The sequence below is a fragment of the Melanotaenia boesemani genome, chromosome 13 (genome assembly GCF_017639745.1).
Source record: "Melanotaenia boesemani isolate fMelBoe1 chromosome 13, fMelBoe1.pri, whole genome shotgun sequence".
NCBI classification, from domain to species: domain Eukaryota; kingdom Metazoa; phylum Chordata; class Actinopteri; order Atheriniformes; family Melanotaeniidae; genus Melanotaenia; species Melanotaenia boesemani.
The window spans coordinates 7,232,140-7,251,450 of record NC_055694.1 but is presented as its reverse complement, the minus strand read 5'-3'; the positions used below and the strand labels follow the sequence as shown (position 1 = coordinate 7,251,450).

At 36.1% G+C, this 19,311-nt stretch overlaps 2 protein-coding genes and 1 non-coding gene across 6 annotated transcripts; 2 read left to right on the top strand and 1 right to left on the bottom strand.

Annotated features, from left to right (window-relative positions):
* Positions 1 to 510: 510 nt before the first annotated feature.
* LOC121651743 (tumor protein D54-like) lies at positions 511 to 5,939 on the top strand. 4 transcript variants are annotated; one of them, XR_006012469.1, is made up of 9 exons: positions 512 to 673; positions 1,848 to 1,963; positions 2,079 to 2,227; positions 2,459 to 2,506; positions 2,897 to 2,998; positions 3,437 to 3,522; positions 5,298 to 5,333; positions 5,483 to 5,531; positions 5,618 to 5,660. XR_006012469.1 is itself a non-coding variant. In XM_042004148.1 (9 exons), exons 1-9 carry the CDS (start codon positions 661 to 663, stop codon positions 5,693 to 5,695), a joined length of 618 nt encoding a protein of 205 aa, XP_041860082.1. In that variant the 5' UTR covers positions 515 to 660; the 3' UTR covers positions 5,696 to 5,939. The 4 variants fall into 4 exon arrangements, 2 of the variants coding, with proteins under 2 accessions (XP_041860084.1, XP_041860082.1); XM_042004148.1 differs by having other exon boundaries at positions 515 to 673; positions 3,496 to 3,522; positions 5,618 to 5,939; XR_006012468.1 differs by lacking the exon at positions 5,618 to 5,660 and having other exon boundaries at positions 511 to 673; positions 3,437 to 3,564; positions 5,483 to 5,535.
* Positions 5,940 to 7,362: 1,423 nt separating this feature from the next.
* Positions 7,363 to 7,434, bottom strand: trnae-cuc. Its single transcript has one exon. It is a non-coding gene; the product is annotated as a tRNA-Glu (tRNA).
* A 488-nt stretch (positions 7,435 to 7,922) lies between these two features.
* ppdpfa (pancreatic progenitor cell differentiation and proliferation factor a) lies at positions 7,923 to 10,237 on the top strand. The gene is made up of 5 exons (XM_042004611.1): positions 7,923 to 8,072; positions 9,250 to 9,352; positions 9,454 to 9,531; positions 9,641 to 9,734; positions 9,839 to 10,237. Exons 2-5 carry the CDS (start codon positions 9,298 to 9,300, stop codon positions 9,969 to 9,971), a joined length of 360 nt encoding a protein of 119 aa, XP_041860545.1. The 5' UTR covers positions 7,923 to 8,072; positions 9,250 to 9,297; the 3' UTR covers positions 9,972 to 10,237.
* Positions 10,238 to 19,311: the final 9,074 nt, after the last annotated feature.

The following is a 19,311-nucleotide window of genomic DNA, read 5'->3' as shown; positions in this document are numbered from 1 at the left end:
AGTTTTTTTTGGTGATGGTTAATGTGTTAGATTTGGAGTTCAAGTATATATCCTGTTGTCCTGTTGAGGGTAGCACAATTAAAGGGTGTTCCTATAATAATCATCACAAGTGTTTTGCACCAACAGTAAATGACAAACTCTTGCTTTTGGCCAGTCGTTTAATAATTGGAATAATTTACTCAGTGTATTCTCAGGTACCACTAGGGTTAAGTAAAAAAGTGCCAACTTTTTATCGCATTATTATATATCACAGTATTTACTTATTTGGGATCTCTCATGTGTTGTATAGACATTTGTCTAAAAAAACAAAAGTAATCAATTGGGACATCTCCACACTTTATAGAAAGGTAATATAATTATATTCAAGAAAGAAAGAAAGAAAGAAAGAAAGAAAGAAATGTGTGCAGTATTTGTATATTTATATTGTCACAAACTTTGAACTTTAAAAGGTATATAGCTTTTAGGCGGACTTTGTGTACTTCTTCTTCTTCTTTTCCCCATCCTGGTGATCATTGTAAACATCGTGTCAGAGCGAAATTAGCTAACCCAATAATAGCCTCATTGATCCTGTCTGCCCCCCGCTAGTATCTGAGTGGACTGCATGGACACAGTCAGCAACAACTAGCTTGTCAAAACTACTTCGAAGTGAAAGAGGCAGCAATGAGCCGACAAGGTAAGCCATGTTGTCCAGGCAGTAAAGTTTGTTTAATATATAGAGTTATAAGTGTGGTTGTTGTGGGCAGACAATATGTTTTTCATGAGTTTATGTTGACGTTAGCACAGTGCGCAACAAGTTAGCTGTTAGCCGGCTAGCTCGTTAGCTGTGCAGATGAAGAGGAGTTCAGCACCGAGGACAGCTCCGATGTGCGCGCGTTCATTTTACCGTTAAAAACACAATACTAACATCTATCAACCACCGAATAACTACTGAGTGTTTAAAGTCGATTTGTTAGCCGCTTACACCTCTAAAAAGTTTGTAGAAGTTAAATGTTCTGCTTATACATGTAATTGATCTATATTTTTGTTTAGTTACGTTTTAAATTAATCATATTTATGATATGTAATGTATGTACGTTTATTTTCATTGTACAATTATATGGTGTTTCAATTGCTTTTTATTACTTGATACGTTTTCAGTTGTTGATTGTTCCGCTATTTGTTGCATGTGCCAAAGGGTAGAGCTTCATACTTATCCTTGTACAAATAAACATTAAATGAATACATATTTAAACATACTCAGTGGTTAAAGAGCAAAATTACTTACAAATGCACCTCTTTCAGAGTCCTATGAAAGTAGCAGTTCAAACTTGTTAATATCAAAATATATTTACCATGTGGAAAGTAAAATACTCTGTACTCGATTAATTTGTATTTCCATCACTATAATGATGCAAGTAATTCTATCTGAAAATAATATCTTAGTTTATTTAGATTATATATTCTATTTCAAAGATCTTAAAAACAGCTAATAACGAAGTCTTTAAAGTAAATTAAGTGTAGTGTAAAGCACAATAGTTGCCACTGAAAAATATTGTTTTAGAAAGATTAACATTGGCACATTTTATAGAACAAGTATATCATACAGTTATAGCAACTGATTCTATTGATCTATATATTGATATATCACAAGTTTTTGATTAGAATTCTTTTCCCATTATCTTCTTTTGAAATTGATCCATATGCTAAATTTATTCTCTAATACAGTGCAATCTCATTTGATTACAATGGAATTACATTTTCTATACATATTTTTTGGGTTCAAATCTACTAACCTACTAACTAACTCACCCACTAACTCATCTACTAACATCAGCTTTGTATAATATTTTCGACATATTGTCTCCAAGGTTTTAGTGGGGCTTCTCCGTCTATCAACTTCTCCACAAGGATAACTGGAAATGGATGTTCACATGCAGAGATGAGAGAGGATGACTTAGAAAATCTACGTTATGAGCTTTCGAAGGTGATGCCGCTATTTTGTATTGTTCATCACAATGTGATGGGACAGCAGCTTGAAAAATATATCGTCGATGTTCCTGCTGAATTGATCTTTTTCAGGTCTTCTTTATTTTCTTTAGACGGAGGATGAGATTCAAACCTTGAGACAGGTGCTTTTGGATAAGGAAAAATATGCTGCCGACATCAGGAGGCAGCTGGGAATGAGTCCTCTCAGTAACATCAAAGAGAATCTATCCAAAGGCTGGCAGGAAGTCCAGACCTCAGCCCCGTAAGTGCACTCAGACCCTCACAATAATGACACAATAAACAGTAGTAAGATTTCCTTTATTAAAAGTCTGCATAGTTTAAAATGGTTTAAGAAAACCTAGCCACTGCATCTGTCATGCACTGTTTTACTGTAATATGGTTACATAACCACAAAACGTACACTGACAACTGTCATGGCTGCCCTCTTAAGTCAGCACAATAATCCGTCATCCTGTGCATGCTGTCTTTTCAGATATCTTTCAGCCTCTGCTGCTCTGGAGGACATCAGCCACTCCAGTGTGTGAGTCTTACTCATTATGTTACAATCATTCCTAGATAAAAATACATTAGCTTTTTACTGTACAGGGGCTTCCCAACATCTTCCTCTGCACACATGTTAAAGAGAAACTCCTTCCAAGAAACAAGTGATGGGATTGCTCAGATCAAACAGGATCGGCGCCCTGTTAATAGCAGTACAGCCTGACTTAGCACAAGAAGCAGTGGCATTAGCAGGCAACACCACAGCCAGCCAGAAGTGTTTGTTTGAAATGGTGATCAGGGGATCTTCTGCAGGCAGATGGACAGAGGCTTCTGACGTGTATGGGCTAATTGTTATCTGCATCGTTGTCTCCTCTGTACTTACTCACCTGTTATGTAATACATGACAACACTAAGACCATTGTTCATTCAGATATATGAAGACACGGGACGGCCTTTCTCAAGCGGGCCAGGTGACATCAGCTGCACTGTCCAGTGTGGGCATGGTCGTCACCAGGAGACTGGCACAGATGAGGTACATCTACTGTTTGCTCACCTTCTTTCTACAGATTTTCTCACTTTATATTGGGAACATAAATGGCAGAAACACAATGGATTTAATTTGTTATACAACTTTAATATTTTATCTTAAATACTGAAATATAAACCAGGTGGTGCAAATCCCTTAAAAATGTCCGAAGCAGCAATGAATTTGTTCCATTTATGCATGTTTCCAAATTAAGTGTCTCTCCACTTATTATTTCTTTTTTATTTATTTTTATTGTCATTTGTCTACAATAATAATTCCTGGCCACTAACAACAGTGCAAATATAACTTGATTTTGTTCAGAGCATCACCTGCTTGTATTTTTTATTTATTTTTTTTTTACTTTAAGCAAGTAAACAACCATAATCCAATCACAGCATTGCACAGCAGTAGCTAAGTCCGTTGTTATTATCCTGGTGGGAACAGAAGCTGGTGTGACGTTAATGTGTGTGCCTGTCCTTATCTTCATGCTGCAAACTCAACAGAACCCTGTCTCTTCCAAGCCCACAACGGTAAGCTCTCTGAGTGTTTTTGATCAGCAGTAACTGTTTTAAGTAAGTGACCGCACCAAAAAATGTAGAATATGATGACTTCAAAGTCATGTCCATACTGAAAGGGATGATTTTCACCATCCTCAATATGGGGGATACCATGCCTCATATTGAGGGCAATGGGCCTCATTCACCAACTGTTCTTATGGAGAAATTTGCTCTTCAGTCCTTTTTTTTTTTTTTTAACAAATGTTTTACAAAGATTGTAGCATTCATCAAAATCTTCTTATTTTGGTAAGATGAAGATTATGTCCTGATCCCCTGGTTAATAACACCACTGGCCAACCTTAAGACTCACCAGGAGGTTTGATTTCATCAGATCCACCACTTGCTCCATCAATGCACCACATCTTAAAATGAAGCTGAATGTGTTTGGACACAGCAGGAGGTCATTTGCTTTACAAACTGTAGAGGGCACAACATATAGAGAGGTGGAAATGTATTCTACAGTGTACCACTTTCCTCTTCACTCAGTTCGGTCCTATGAGGGCCATAATCCAGTCGGTTTTCCATGAATTCCTGCTCCATCACACCTGACTCAAATTAAGGAGTAATTGTGCAGAACTTGATAGGTTGTTTGATTCGTTTAATTTTATTCAGGTGTGTTGAAACAGGAATACATTGAAAACCTGCTGGATTGTGGCCCTCGTAGGACCGAATTGAGCAGCCCTGCATGAGGATGTTCGTCCTGATGTGCTAATGGGACCAGTTCAAGAAGTTCAAGAGTAATTAACTGCCATTTGTAAATAAAGCTTCTTTTATATGTTTTGAATCTCAGCATGTGATGATCTATAACCAAGTCTATCACTTTAAAAATGTGAGCAGGTTTCTGTGTATATTTTTGTTATTATTTATTTTCATTCATTCTTTTGGCATTTTGTTTGTTATTTTTCCTCGTCTGTCAGTCTCATAAGCTTTGATGGGTATTTTTGGGTGTTTACCTATGCAGAGTAGGGTTAGCTGGTCCATTGTTTAACTTATGGAGAGTTTGCTATTCACCAATCTAAGAGAAATGATATGAATGAATTTGCACTCTATGAATGCTTTCATTTGACGGAGGGTTTTTAAATATATAAAAATTTTGTCAAATTCATAAAGAACTGTATTTTAATTACAACTTAAGAACAAATTTAAGATTTGTAAGAAAATATTAGTGAATGAGGCCCTTTTTTTGTTTTTTGCTATTTTTTGTTGTTGTGGTTTTTCTTTTTTTTAACAAATGGTGAACTGATATAATAATTAAGAAAGAGTCTAAAAGGTAACATAGAAAACAATTAAATAAAGAAAATTATTCATGTTTTTATGCTTTAACTAGTTGTGTTTTGTTTGTTTTATTTTTTTTTGTTTTTTTTGTTTTTGTTTTTGTTTTTTGTTTTTTTGGGGGGTTTTTTCTTTGCTTATTGAGAACAATAACATTTTAATGAAAGCTTTTGACAAACATTTCTCAAAACACGTTTTATAATATATAATTAAAGTTAAATGAAATTGCTAGTTTTTGCACTGTACCAGCTATATGCATTAAAAGAAATACATCTACCTAAATGCAACCACAATGCTTTAAAGTTAACTAGCTTTGCCCTTCACATTTATAAGTTTTAAAAATGATTAAAAGCAATGACAAGTCTTTTACATTTTACGCGAACTACAAGGTTTGTTATGCTTTTACTGAATATTTCCTTTTCTTTTAAGAATTACTTTTCTCATTCAATTTTCCCTTATTTCTGCCTCTAATCTAGCACCTTGGGTCACACTATAAGTGTGCCAACTATGAGGTAAAACACCACAATTATATGTACATAGACAACATTTTGTGATCATCTCTGAATTTAATGTATTTACTACTACATTTCTTCTTCTTCTTCTTATTCTTAATATCATTATTATTATCTTTATTATTATTGACTTTCATGCCTCTCTTTAGACATTCCTCAACATTCAAGTCTGTGGAAGAAGTAGTTGGCAATGTAAAAGTGAGTTTATCAACAAAACATTCACATCAGTACGGTAGATCATACATCCCAGACTGGGTATTGATTTTGTGTTTCTTAATCTAAAGGATAAGGTGACTGGAAGTTTGTCAAATAATGGAGACACCTCTGGGTTCGAAAGAAGATTCTCCCGCAGCTCAACATGAGACAAACCCATCTGCTGTAGCAGCCTAGTGTGACTTCTTTAACACATCATATAAAACTGTGAACACTTTTATTCCTGGTCTGTGACTTAGTCCAATGTTATTTTTGACTATTCTGAAGAATGAGATGTATTAGATTTGTAAAGTGAAATGATTTCAACAGCAAATATTGCAATAAATATTTTATTATTTCCCTGTGACCCTGCATTGGAACAAGTGGGTATAGAAAATGGATGGATGGATTTTATGTGTATTTTTCATATTCTGATTAATTTATTTTCACATAAAATGGTTGTACAGCTGGTTGTAAATCCACCAGCTATATTGCAAAATATTTTTGCAAGGTCAAAATTTTTAATTAAAGTCAACAAAATCGTGTGTTACACTTGGTAGGAAGCCCACATGGACTCAGTAGTTATCTTAGTAGTTAAGAGGTTTTGAAGGTGTTATTTCCCAGCTGTCCCTGAATGCACAGCTGCGCCTGTGAAGCCGCGCGTCTCACCCTTAAGTTTTGTTTTAAGTTTCATGTTCCTCCTCACTTGCGTGGCCGGGTTAAATTACATCCTTCTGCCGCGATCTAATGTTCCTTCCAATTTCCATGACTGAGTAAATGCCAAGGGGGTGAGCATTGAATTTTCTGTTTGAAAGCAGTTGAGAAGTATCTTCTTATATTTTAAATTGGTTAATGATAATTAGGCAAAATGCTATGCTGGCAATGACGCAGCTGTAATTACAGTCTTTATTTTATTAATTAGGTGCAGTTGCATTTTATTTCTATTTTCTGAATTATCTAATTTTGTATCGTTGCGGACCATACATCTGGTGGAAATAAACTATTTAAACGAGCAATGAATGTGTTTCCTGAATACCAGACCTTAAGCCACTCCACTACTAGCACACTGGAGTTCCTATTTCTTCTTTTTAACACTACTGCGTATCATTTTATATCTTCAAAAGTCATTTTTGAGCATGATTGTTTATAACTCATAATATAATAATAATAATAATAATAATAATAATAATAATAAATTTCAAAACACCCAAGGTCACCGCACACAAAAGGAAAAATAAATAAAAAGACAATAAAAATATAAATTACATAAGAGTTAAAAGCAGATAACTGACATTGAAATAAAAATTACACAAAGCAGTCAGTTTACATGAGTTATAGGGAGTATGCCAGTTTAAACAGGTGGGTTTTGAGTGCAGATGTGAATGATGGAAGAGAGTTGATGTTCCGAATCTCGGATGGAAGTGAGTTCCAGAGCTGGGGAGGAGAGCGACCGAAGGCTCTGCTCCCCATGGTAGAGAGACTGGCAGAGGAAACAGTAAGGTGAACGGAGGAGGATGAGCTGACCTCCGTTGGGTGGCGCCAGAGTCTCAACATTCCCCACTCATCTTTAAAGAAAAAAATACTTTAATGTATTTGCTGGTGTCTCTACTCCTAATCCACTTTTTTCTGAATCAAAAGCAAAAAAAAAAAAAAAAAAAAGAATATTTTATTAAATTTCCTAGACTTCTGATAAAAAGCAGCTTTTAGTTAAGAGTCGAGTAAGTAGTGCTAAATCATTGATAAGCATTGAAACAACGTTTCTGGTATATGAATCTACTTTTTGAATACATAGGATACAAAAAGCAAACATGTAGATGCAGACAAAGCAAAACACATGTTCCCTGACCGGGAATCGAACCCGGGCCGCGGCGGTGAGAGCGCCGAATCCTAACCACTAGACCACCAGGGAGCGGTACGCGAAAGAGTCACATTGTCAGATAGTGAGTGCATAGCCACTGTTCTATTAGTCTGATGTTATTTTTAATTGCCACCTTTGCATCAGCTAAATGTTCATGAACAATTACATAAACACAAACTGGCTTACTTTTTAGGTTACCTTGATAACTAAGATGATATTCATTACTCGAAAGAACCCTTTAAGTTGCCAAATTACTGGCTTTGTCTACCAAGTCATGTACTTTTCAACCAAACTGTATGAACATCGAGACTAGCTAGGTGACAGACGGTGTGATAAGTTCAGCGGACTTTGCCAGCACGCTTAATAAAGCCTCTCCAAGCTTTTAGTCTTTAAGTCGGGTGTCACTGAGGACTCCAGTGTCACCGAGCTAAGAAGCGCACGTTCTGTGTCCTCGAGCTGTCACTCAGTCCCCGCCCCGAGCCAAAACAGCACGCGTCGAGGCCACCAGCTAAGCTATAAAAGCCACTCATCATCCTCCTCCTGGGACCACAGCAGTGTAGTGATCGAGAAGGGTCCAAACAAGTAGTTTGTCCTCATATGGGCCATAGTAACTAGCGATTCCTCAACTTTCAGCCATCCACACCTTTACAACCGCATCTGGTGCCTGCATCATCAGCCTACTCAAAAAGGTAAGTCAAAGATAATAAAAGAAACATTACTATTACTACATTAACTTTTAATGTCTTTATTTAAATGTGTTTGGAAGAATATCTGAGCTCTCGTGTTTTTATTGTTATTTTTGTTTCTGGACACACCCCAATAAAAAGTAGATATAATAAATAGTAAAGGTACTTTCTCCGGGCGTTTGTTAAACTTGTACTTTCTCAGACTGGAATACAAAATTATTCCAACTTTACGGGTAATACTGTACAATATAAGAAAAACCATATGTGGTGCACATCATCTGTTGTGTTTATCTAGGCTATGAAGTGCTGACATGTATTTGTCTCTTTGAAATCCCTGCAGCCATCTGCTGCTCAGAGTTAAGCTATTCAGGCTTCAACTGGTTTTTCAGGTTGTTAGTGTACTTCAAGTTTAAGATACCCTAAATCATGCTGTTTAATTAGTTAATGACAGTTATTTACAACTGTGTTCATTTTTATAGTTAATTTCAAATATGGAACAAATTTTCTGTACATTGCACATTAATACGCGTTAATGACTAGAAAAGAACATTTTGTTTTTCTTTCTGGCTTTATAATGAAATTATATTAAATTGACACACTTTATTAATCCCTTGGAGAAATTATAATGTTCTAGTAGTTTATTTTTTCTGAAAATATATGTTTTGTTTTGTTTTTTTGTTTGTTTTTTGTTTGTTTATTTTTTTTACAATAATGATAAAATGTAGCCTATCTATAGACCACTTCTTATCAAAGATGTGCTTTAGTAATGCATGGCTAATTTCAGCAGTATGGAATTCACATGTCTGCAACAAGAGGCGCAGCACAAGCTTCAGTCAGTGTTTCACATAGCCAGCTTATGCACAATCCTACCCAGCATGTTGGACGTGCTGATTCTCCTTCACATACATTCTAGTTATTTAAGTTATGAGAAACCAGACTCTCAGAAGCAGCTGCTTCGGGTTTGTCACTCTGCAGCAGAAGCCAGTGGACCCATGCACAGAGAGCAGGAATGAATGAACAGCAACACAGCTCCCCTGAAATGACTCATCTTTGACCTGTTATTTTCTCAAGGCAGATGTGCTTATTGGCACAATATTTGTATTTGGCTTACACCAACTTAAAGGGAAACACTCTTTAAGAAATGTTTCCCAGTGTAATGTTGCTTGTCTTTTTCTTTAAGGTTACCATTTTCCATCTTTAAGCGGTTTTTCATCCAAGGTCGGAGAAAATGGCAGCAATCCCATCAGGTGGCTCTCTTGTTGCCACTCATGACTACTATAGAAGTAAGTTACACGTCGTCTACATGAATGTACAGAACAGAGCTCATTGTTTTTGTCTCTGACTAAGTCAGAAAAATAAAAATGTCTAAATAACTGTCCTCTAGGACGCCTGGGGTCCAACTCCAGCAACAGCTCTTGTGGTAGTGCTGAATATGCTGGGGAAGCCATTCCACACCATCCAGGTATGGAAAGGGACTTGATATTGTTTGGAATACATTAATATAAAAGATAAACGTTCTGTCTCCATGAAACAAGACAAGTGTGGCTTAAATAAAATTTTGTTCCACATAGCACTTCCAAGGCAAGACTCTGGCCACTGGTGGACCTCATTTTTCTTTGCAAAACAGAACCAGCCCGGCATGCAGAATGGCTCTGACAATCAAAAGTGAGTGCCTTACCACACTTAACCATACTAATGTTTACATGCAGCAGTAACCATAAATCTGTCAGCTGTGCTAAAGGGGCTTGAACTGATGTTCTGTGTTGCAGGAACAGAACCTACACAGTGGCCAATGGTCAGGTGACCTGCATCGCCAGGGAGATGGTTTTGAAGCGACAACTTAGCGAAAGCAGCGACAATGGAAAGTTTGAGCCAGTAACCCTCCCACCACCGTCTTCCTGAAGCCAGTCCCCTCCACTGACTAACCCACTTTGCACCTTCCTCACCCTCAGCTTACCATCCATCCCATAGTCCAACGTTGGAGATGGAGATGATGATGGTGATGATGATGGTGTTTTGTAACCTTTAGTAAATAGTTTGCTTGTACTTTTTGCCTCTGTTTATTATGTTTTTATTATGACCAAAACATAAAAAAAGTAAAAAGTTTTTTAATCTATTTCTTGTATTGTATTTACATTGTTAATAAGAATAAAAACTATACACCCTTGCAGTTACCTCTTGTATGTTGTGTTTTTAAGCCGTTGTTATTAATCTCAACAGGGTAATTATCAAATTCAGAAAAGTATGACATAGGAAAACAGTTTTACATGAACTGGTTTGTGTTTTAGGTACACGTTAGGTTCACCATTGTTCTTGAAATACACGTGGATGAGCAGCTGTTTTATAACCCAGCGAAGGAACACATGTAACCTACTTACCAAACAGACTTAATCTGTTTAACTCTGGCACGATTAGAAACGATTAATTCAGGTTGTAATACGGCTTATGTAATGGCCCCATCTTAGCTTAAATGTAGGTCACAGTCTTCTGGAAGACAAGGCGTCACAGAGAGCAATGGTCAGGACACACAAGATGACAGATGAATGCAAGTTGTTTACTGGTTGTTTACCAGTTCCACCTCTCACCTGTTTGTCAACTAATAGTTGTATGGGAAGAAGCCAAACCAAACCACTTACTTGTATTGAAATCTTGGATGGGAAGTTTTATTTTTTTTAATAATTTAGCTCTTTTCAGTGTAACAATGTTTATTGAAGTTCTGGATAAATAAACTTTTTTATTTATAGTTTATATTTCCATTTTAATTTTACATGCCATATGACCTAACATCCTAACTAACCAAGAAAACACTAAATAAATCCAAATCAGGTCAGAGGGTAAAAATACTGTGGTACATTCACAAAACAAAATCTTTAACTAGCAGAATGAAGCCAGTCATAAAAACAACATTACAAAATTCTTTATTAAGCCCTTGCTTATTGTTGCAGCCACTTGTGGCCTTAAAAAAAAGAAATCTTAGTATTTAATTTGTTAATTTTATTTATTAATTTGATTAAGTATTTTTTGACTTACCATTATTTATGTGTTTATTTTATAATACTTATGTATGATGCATTTTGGTTATCAGTTTGTTGAATATTTAATTATAGCTTATTTTTTCCAGCCTTTTTCTTTTTGTTGTTCTTTTCCTTATTAATTTTACTGTGATCATCTTGTTTTATACAGTTGTAAATATATTTAGGCTTAAATTCCAGAGGGAAATTATAATGATATGGCATCTATCATACAAATTAAATACATATAACTAACCTCCATGCAAAGGAGGGACCATTCCTTCACCAGTGGAATCTGCAAGATCCCTACAACACACTGGCAAAGAGAAAAGTTAAATAAAATTAATTTGGCATCATTCTAACAAAAGTTATTGTACTTTTTTTTTTTTTTTTTTTTTTACAATTTTAGGACCAATTTATAGTTTTTTTATGTGGAATATGTGATGAAGAGCTTCAGACCTTTAATTTTACAAAAAATAAACATGTCACTGAGGTCAGAAAGATCATTTTAAAAAGAGTTGTTCAAATAGTGGGCAGTTCAGTTCACCAGTTCAGTGCATTAAGGGAAACATCTGAATGATCAGGTGATGTGGGATGGCCCTGAGATCACCTGATCCACCTGTGTGTGTCCTAAATGAACTGATGCTAAGCTTAGGCTTAATTAATCCTATTGTGCCAAATCTATTGGAAAAATAGTCTTGTCAATTCAATTCAACATTATTTGTTCAGCTCCAGTTCAAAGTGAAAGCCATCTCAAGGCACTTTTACAGAAACAGTCCAATTCAAATCAAACTTTATTTATAAAGCACTTTTCTTGCATCACAGCAACACAAAGTGTTTTACATAATAAAAACGCTGTATGTTAGAGAAACAAGGAATTGCACACCCAAGTTCATCACAAAATAAACCAACGCACACACACACACACACACAAACACACACACACACACACACACACAAACACACACACACACCTAATCATACTCTCTGTCTCACACACACAAAAAATAAATGGCCATAGAGCCCCACCCTTCAACGCCATTCTAAAGCATAAGATCACTAAGAAAAATAACAGTATAAATGGAAAAAATGAACAAAATTCTTGGCACTGGTAAACCAGGTGAGGAAACGGTAACCAAGAGTCCATCCACACCAAGAGTCACCCCATAACCAAAGAGGTAATCACCATGGGAACCAACCCAGATCAGGGCAGACTAGGTTCACACCAGAACCATAGGGCAATCACCAGACAAGGGCAATTCTCACTGGAATGACCACGCAGGCAGAGAAGGCATAGCTCCCAATGTGGAGGACCCCTATGAGGAAAGCAGAAAAAAGTCATTAAAAAACAAAGATCAAATCAATTTAAAAACAGTAGAAACAACTAAGACCAACATGTATAAAAATAAACATAAAATAGTTCATTTAAACTATGCATTTCATTAAAATAGATCAATAATAAAAGCAGAATTAAAAATGCTACATAAACAGGTAGCAGTTTAAAAATAACTAAATAAGTAAGTAGATAAAATTAATAAATACAAAATTTAATAACTGATTCAAAGGTAAAAAATCAATTAGTTTTAAAGTAAAGAAATGAAAAATAAAAATTTGTTAAAAGCTAAGCTAAAAAGGTAGGTCTTGAGCCTCTTTTTAAAAATGTCAATGGTCTCTGCAACCCTGAGGCCTTCAGGCCGGCTTTTACATAGCTGGGGCCCGTAATGATGAAACGAGGTCCTGCCGTAGGTCTTGGTTCGAACTTTGGGGACAACCAAAAGGGCAGTACCAGAGGACCTCAAGGCTCACGAGGACTCATGATTTAAAAGCAGGTCTGATAAACAAAAAGGCCCCAAAATCCATTAAGACATTTATAAATGGCTAAAAGAACATTAAAAAATCAATCCCGAAACACACGGGGAGCCAGTGCAATGATAACGTGTTCCTGTCGTCGGAACTCGTACCGCTGGCAAGAGAGAAATGGTGAAATGTAGAGATGTTTTTAAGATAATAAAACCCTGTTTTTGTTCCATTTGTAATGCGTGGAATAAAATCCAGCTCAGAGCCAAAAAGGACAATTGAATCCAAATTCAGTTAAATTCACTCTGATCCAATTAAAACAAATTTTAAAGCAAAAAGTTAGAATTCAATTCATAGTTAAATTCATAATCATGTTTAATATTTACACATTTATAATAAATTTATAATGAAATCAGACCTGAAAATATTCACATTTCTCTGACATCCAGTCACTCTATAAAAGACAATATAAGACAAACAGCCCTCAGAACTGAAAACATCCTGAACATCCTCTGACACAAAGATCTCTCATGTCTTTATTTTAGTCGGATCATATTTTTCTCTTTTAATGGTTTTTGGTTTATTCTGTTTCTGTCTAGTAATTTAGTTGTACAACCTCATTTAACAGTGAATTGTGACTTTCTGGTAATCAATAAAATCAATAAAAACACAGTTCTCAGAATGTACTTTTCTCTGAAATACTCTGCAGTGAACATTTCGTAAAGTGTACAAGACTAAGAATAGACTGCACAAAGTCTGGTCACAGTCCAGACCTGTTCTAAGATAATCCTTCTGTTCAAACAGTTAAGTTAAACAGTACCAGCTCTGGATGGAAAGCTTGCAGGGCTACGTACTGGAACAAGCACTTTAGCATCAAAATGTCCAGCGACATGATTCAGGGCCGCATGTTGTCAAGTCATTTGAGCAATTTAAAAACAGATGTGCCCTCCAAAGCTTTCCTAGACTTGGCAGTGTATCAGAAAGTCACTTGAGTCTAAAAATGTCCCGTGATCCCATCCAAATATGAATGAACGCATGTCATTTCAGAGCTCCTGGACTCCTTCATCATTTACGTCTTTTTATAATCACTCCAAAGAACATCCTGGGTTTCTCTGTGCAAAGTTCACAGAACAGACTGAAAGACAAATACTCAGAGCAGATGGAGCATGATAACACTGATGTTAAGACCATGAAAGCAATTCAGAAAAAATTGATAAAACAATAGACATAAATGTGAAAGTGTAGATTTTTAGCATAATGTTTTTAAAGGTTTATCAGGAAAGTCTAATTTCATTGTAAAATTATGAATAAGATGTTTTTAAAACCATTTAAAGCTTATTAAAAACTATTATCATCAAATGCAGGGACAGACGTCTAACTCAAACCTGCTCAATCTCGACCATCTGGAGATTTGTAAGACTGTAAAACTGAACTCAAGAACACGGCGCAGGTTGTTGATTTAACTCTTCATATATGTTTGTCTCCGTCATATGTCTCACTAAGGCCTGAGGTTTAAAGTGTAGCAATTAGCTGCTCCATTCCTCCTTAAAAACCTTGTAACCTGTGAGACTTGTAACCCCTTAAAATCTAGCAATTTTTTCCTAAAATGGATTTTTATGTATAAAAGTTTTGTTGAGGACCAACTATTTTACTAGACTACATTTACTGGACCCTTGCTGATGCACCAGGACTGTTTATGGTAGTATAATTTGCTACTGGAGTATAATATGGCTTCAAAGGTAAATTGCATTGGTGACTGGTAGAAAATACGTGTTTACAGAATCTACAGTTGTGACCAAGCCTGTAATGGTATACATCATTAAAATCTAAACAATCTTTGTTTTCCAGTGGTGTATAACGTGTAGGTACTTACAAGATAGACTGAGCAAAATACATATTTATTTACCATGTGCCGCCTATGGGATGTCTGGTACCAAGGTAGAAGAATTTAACAAATGCTTTAGACTTCCAGTACAACTCCGAGTCCTGTCACCTGCAGAAATACTCTGATTACTCTGCAGTTGTGGGGTGTGTTAGTGATGGACAAGAAGCTGGGAGAACTGGTTAATCAGTTTATGAGATGGTCGTAAGCAATTACATCATCACCCCAACACAATGATTGTTGATGTTTGAGATGATTATTAACTTCAGGAGGAAACTGAGTAAGCAAAGCACTGTGGATCCTGGAAGAAGAGGTGGTTTCTTTGAAATGATCAAAGAAAGAAAGAATTTATCGTCAGTTTCTGCAGTACGTCAGTACATACACAGGAATCGAAAAGGGTGTTTCTTTCCATCCTATGGTGCAAAAATACAAAGAATAATTTAAAGAAAAGAAAATCAGCAAAAAATACACAACTAGGTGATTCTGTGGCAGCAGCAGCGTCAGTTCTTTTTTTTTATAGTGCAAGTTCTGTGTCCACACAGTGACACAGCTGGTCAGGATGCTTTCAATGGTACCTCAGTAAAAGGTATGTATTATCTCAGTTTGTGGGATGGTGAACCGGTCCTACACAAAGAGGCCCAGGGTCTATCTGAAGCCTGCATACTCTTAGTAAAACAGAAGCTTTATGAGCTAAATAAACCCTGACCATGTGTCCTCTCTATCTGCAAGGTTTTGTGGACATCTGTGGGTGTCAGTGAAGGTGTCATTGAAGTTTTATTTAGCTGATTTACTGCTTCATCGTGACATTAGGCTGCGCTTTAAACTCCTCCAGCTGCATCACTCCCCTCTTGTCATTTGTTAAGTAGGTTAGCATGTGTCAAATTTAAAGGCTCTGTTTGCAAACAGTTGGGAAAATAGCTCCTGAGTATGCTTTAGATTTCTCCTACAGTATTACTGATAATAGTTTCTCAGTCTGTTTTATATGATGCTATTATGTAATAAACAAAGCATAGAGTTGCACCTATTCAACTTATTTGTATAACTTTTGCACAATTTATTTCTGCTTGTAAACTTATTTTTTAAAAGGACATAAAGGAAATTAATCTTCCTCTTTTTCATAATGGAACTATTTTTTGGGATGAGAAGCTTTTATTTATTTATTTATTTGTGATCAATGGTCCTCTGTAACGATCAGTGGAAAATACCTGCAAGGCGACACAGAGCACTCATGCACATCTGCTGGCTCAAATATAAACAAGGAATCTGGGGCAAAGGCATCGGGCTCATGAGTCAGTGCTGCCAGCTTTCAGAGTTAAAAAAGGACAGTGAGTACACAGCAAGTATGTGGCGGTGGCACACACTGTGAGTTGTTCTATTTGTCTTCTTAGTTCAAGAAGTTTGTTCTGTTTTCAGAAGCATAGTGTCACCCTGTTCCAGGTTTATATTTGATCAGCAGCATGAGCGAAGAGTGTGGACCACCGGGCTTGTGTGAGTGCACGAGTCACTTTGATGTTCAGTGCCAACACAAATTCATTCAAGTTCCAGCATGATGAATTTTAGCACCAGGTATTGCTGTGCATTTTTGCTTTTTGTTTGTGTCTCTTATCTAAAATTTCTGGAAAAACAAATGAAAAAAATCTGTTTCCAAGTGCTGCAGAGGGTATTTCCAAAAATGACCTGTCCACACTAAAACCGGTGAAAATAAAAACATGTTTTTAATGTTTGAAATGAGAAAAATCATGTGTGGACAACAAAAGAAAGAATACAGACGTAAAAGTCATGTTTAACTAATAAAAGAATGTTGTGGTAATATTGTTGTTTGGACTTGTTTGGATCATTGATGGAACAATGAATCTTCAATTTTAGAAACAAATTTCTTAAATGGGCATCTGTCTCTGGGCTGAGTTGCTACCTAAGATGACAACAACTCTCAACACTAAAGTTGACACATAAAGAAGAGTGAGGTGAATGCTTTGGATCAGACCTTGAACAAGATGAAATGTGGAAAAACAATAAGTGAACTTCTTTTTTTTTTTTTTAAACTCCCATATTATACTGCACGGTGGTGTGGTGGTAGCACCAGCACCGCAGCCTCACAGCAAGAAGGTCGCTGAGGGCGGTGGCCTTTCTGTGTGGAGTTTGCATGTTTTCCCCGTGTATGCATGGGTTCTCTCCGGGTAGTCCGGCTTCCTCCCACCGTCCAAAGACATGCATGTTAGGTTAATTGATAACTCTAAATTCTTCCTAGGAGTGAGTGTGTGCGTGAATGGTTGTTTGTCCCCTATGTGTTGGCCCTGCGATGGACTGGTGAACTGTCCAGGGTGTACCCTGCCTCTCACCTGTTAATGCTGGGATAGGCTCCAGCTTACCCGCGACCCGTCATGGAATAAGCGGTACAGAGAATGAATGACCATATTATACATTTTTTCAACAATTTCATATGGGTGTCAGAGGTCCAACAACATTGTCTTCAAAGTGTATTACCCCCCATATTCAGCCTTGGTCCTTAATTTCAGCCATTCCAAATGTGTCTCTAGTGAGCTCTACTGAGATGGGCTGTTTCTGTGGCTGAAGCTTTAAATGTTCATGTGTGGAACCTGTCCATGTCCCTCTCTGGGAGAAGATCCAGCTTTCGCTGGCGCCCGCTTGGTGACTCTTGAGGATAGGCTCAGCTGGCCGGGGCGGTGGGTCAGTGGCAGCATCCATGTGGTTATTTACCTTCCTGAGGTCCCAATGAGAAAGATCTCAGACTCTCACCCATTTGAACACATTTGCTAAAAAGCTAAGCAAGCAAGTGAGAGAGGAGATAGAACTTTTTCATTTTTGAGCCTCATACACAGACGATGAGGACACATATGACTGTTAGAAAACCTTTAAAAAACAAATTTTGCATAATATGGGACCTTTAACTGTTGTTCTCATTTATGCATCTGGCTTTATTTCTGCAGACAATATAACAGTGACTTTAGATTTAAAAGCTGTTGTCCTGATTATGTATTTTCTTTTACATATAATCACTAGGCTGTCTAAAAGTAAAATGTCAGTTGTTTAAAAATATATTTTATTTTATTTTATTTTATTTTATTTTATAGTGGCATTGGAATAGTTTTATTATTTCTGATCAGATTACAAATTTCTAACTAATTTATTTAACCCCCTGTTGCATGATGATAAAACCCACCTGACCTGTTAATTTTTTTTCTTTTCATCAAACTATTATTTATCTATTTGCTTTTACTCACTAATATTTACGTATTTGTTTTAATATAGATTTTTAAATATTTATCTCTTTTTATTCATTGTTATCAATTTATTTAATATTTAATATTTTATTCCAGTCTTTTTCTTTTTCTTATCTTTTTTCCAGATTCTTTTTTCTATCTACTTTGTTTTTGTGTAATTGTAAATAAATTCTGGCATTAAGGGATTAAGTCGGTCATTTCTTTGAGGACCTGTAGTGAGGCTGCACTTTTATGTAAGAATACTTTGTGGTTTGAGTAAATCAAGTAAATATCATTTCAGTAGAAAATGACATCTAACATAAAAATCCCACTGCCATATTTAATTTGATGGGAAAAGAGAAACAATGAAATACAGAACAATTTTGTATTTGGTAATATTTTAAACAGATTTTAGTCTAATAATTGCTACTTTATTTAACTTAAAAAAATCCTTTATCAGACTTCTGTTGGTAATTGTGATGTACAAACAACAACAAAAAGCTTTAGCTACGGAACATGTATCTAAAGGTCACTGTTGATTTGGTTTCACCGTGGAAATATTGACTTTAGTCTGATAGGAAACAGCGTCCTTTTTCACACAAGTCTGTGAAAACACGCTGTGGGTCTTGCCAGACCTTCACATCAAGCCAAAAACGTCACAATAACAGAAGTACTCTGCTTTCTATCCAGTACAGGCCACATTAAACAAATGAAAAAGAAATGCAAATAAGTAAGAAGTATTGTTTATTTCTGCCTTCCAACAATGACATTTATATAAAGTAGGTTCTTGGTTCATCTTCTAGCAGGTTGCAGATGAAGCAGTTCTCTCTCTGCTGAAGGACAACAAAGCGTTTTTTTTTTTTTTTTTTTTTTTTTATTGAAAATTTTTGAATCCCCCCATTCATTTCTTTGGGTTCATGAATTCATGTTTGTGGTTTTGAGGAAAACTTCTGCTCCTCTTTGTTGCACCATGTTCATGCAAGGTGACTTAAACAACATCGGTGCCCTTTAATGTTCATCTTGCGCCACCATGAGGTCAAAAGCAAAAATCTTTAACCGTTCATTATGCTTCTGCTTCTCATTGATTCAGTCATTTTCCTCATCTGCTTTCGTATATTCACAGTTTATCTTTGATGCTAATTAGCAAATGCTTGGATGCTGATATGTTAAACAAAGAGGGTGAACGTGGTTAACACAGAAAAAGATAATTAGCCAACTTATTAGTGTTTTATAAAACACTACTTATAAATATACTGTTAATGTTGCTTTGCAATACTTGTTTTGAGTTGTGTTCATAAAAATATAAACCAACTAATAATTTTGTTTTCGTC

Bases quoted from the DNA above. Each gene is read 5' to 3' on its own strand.
- ppdpfa (XM_042004611.1), top strand. From the start codon at position 9,298: ATGGCAGCAATCCCATCAGGTGGCTCTCTTGTTGCCACTCATGACTAC. The intron at 9,353-9,453 runs GTAAGTTACACG...ACTGTCCTCTAG, and splicing joins CACTCATGACTACTATAGAA to GACGCCTGGGGTCCAACTCC. The intron at 9,532-9,640 runs GTATGGAAAGGG...TGTTCCACATAG, and splicing joins AGCCATTCCACACCATCCAG to CACTTCCAAGGCAAGACTCT.
- LOC121651743 (XM_042004148.1), top strand. The intron at 2,507-2,896 runs GTGAGTCTTACT...TTGTTCATTCAG, and splicing joins GACATCAGCCACTCCAGTGT to ATATATGAAGACACGGGACG. The intron at 5,532-5,617 runs GTGAGTTTATCA...CTTAATCTAAAG, and splicing joins AAGTAGTTGGCAATGTAAAA to GATAAGGTGACTGGAAGTTT.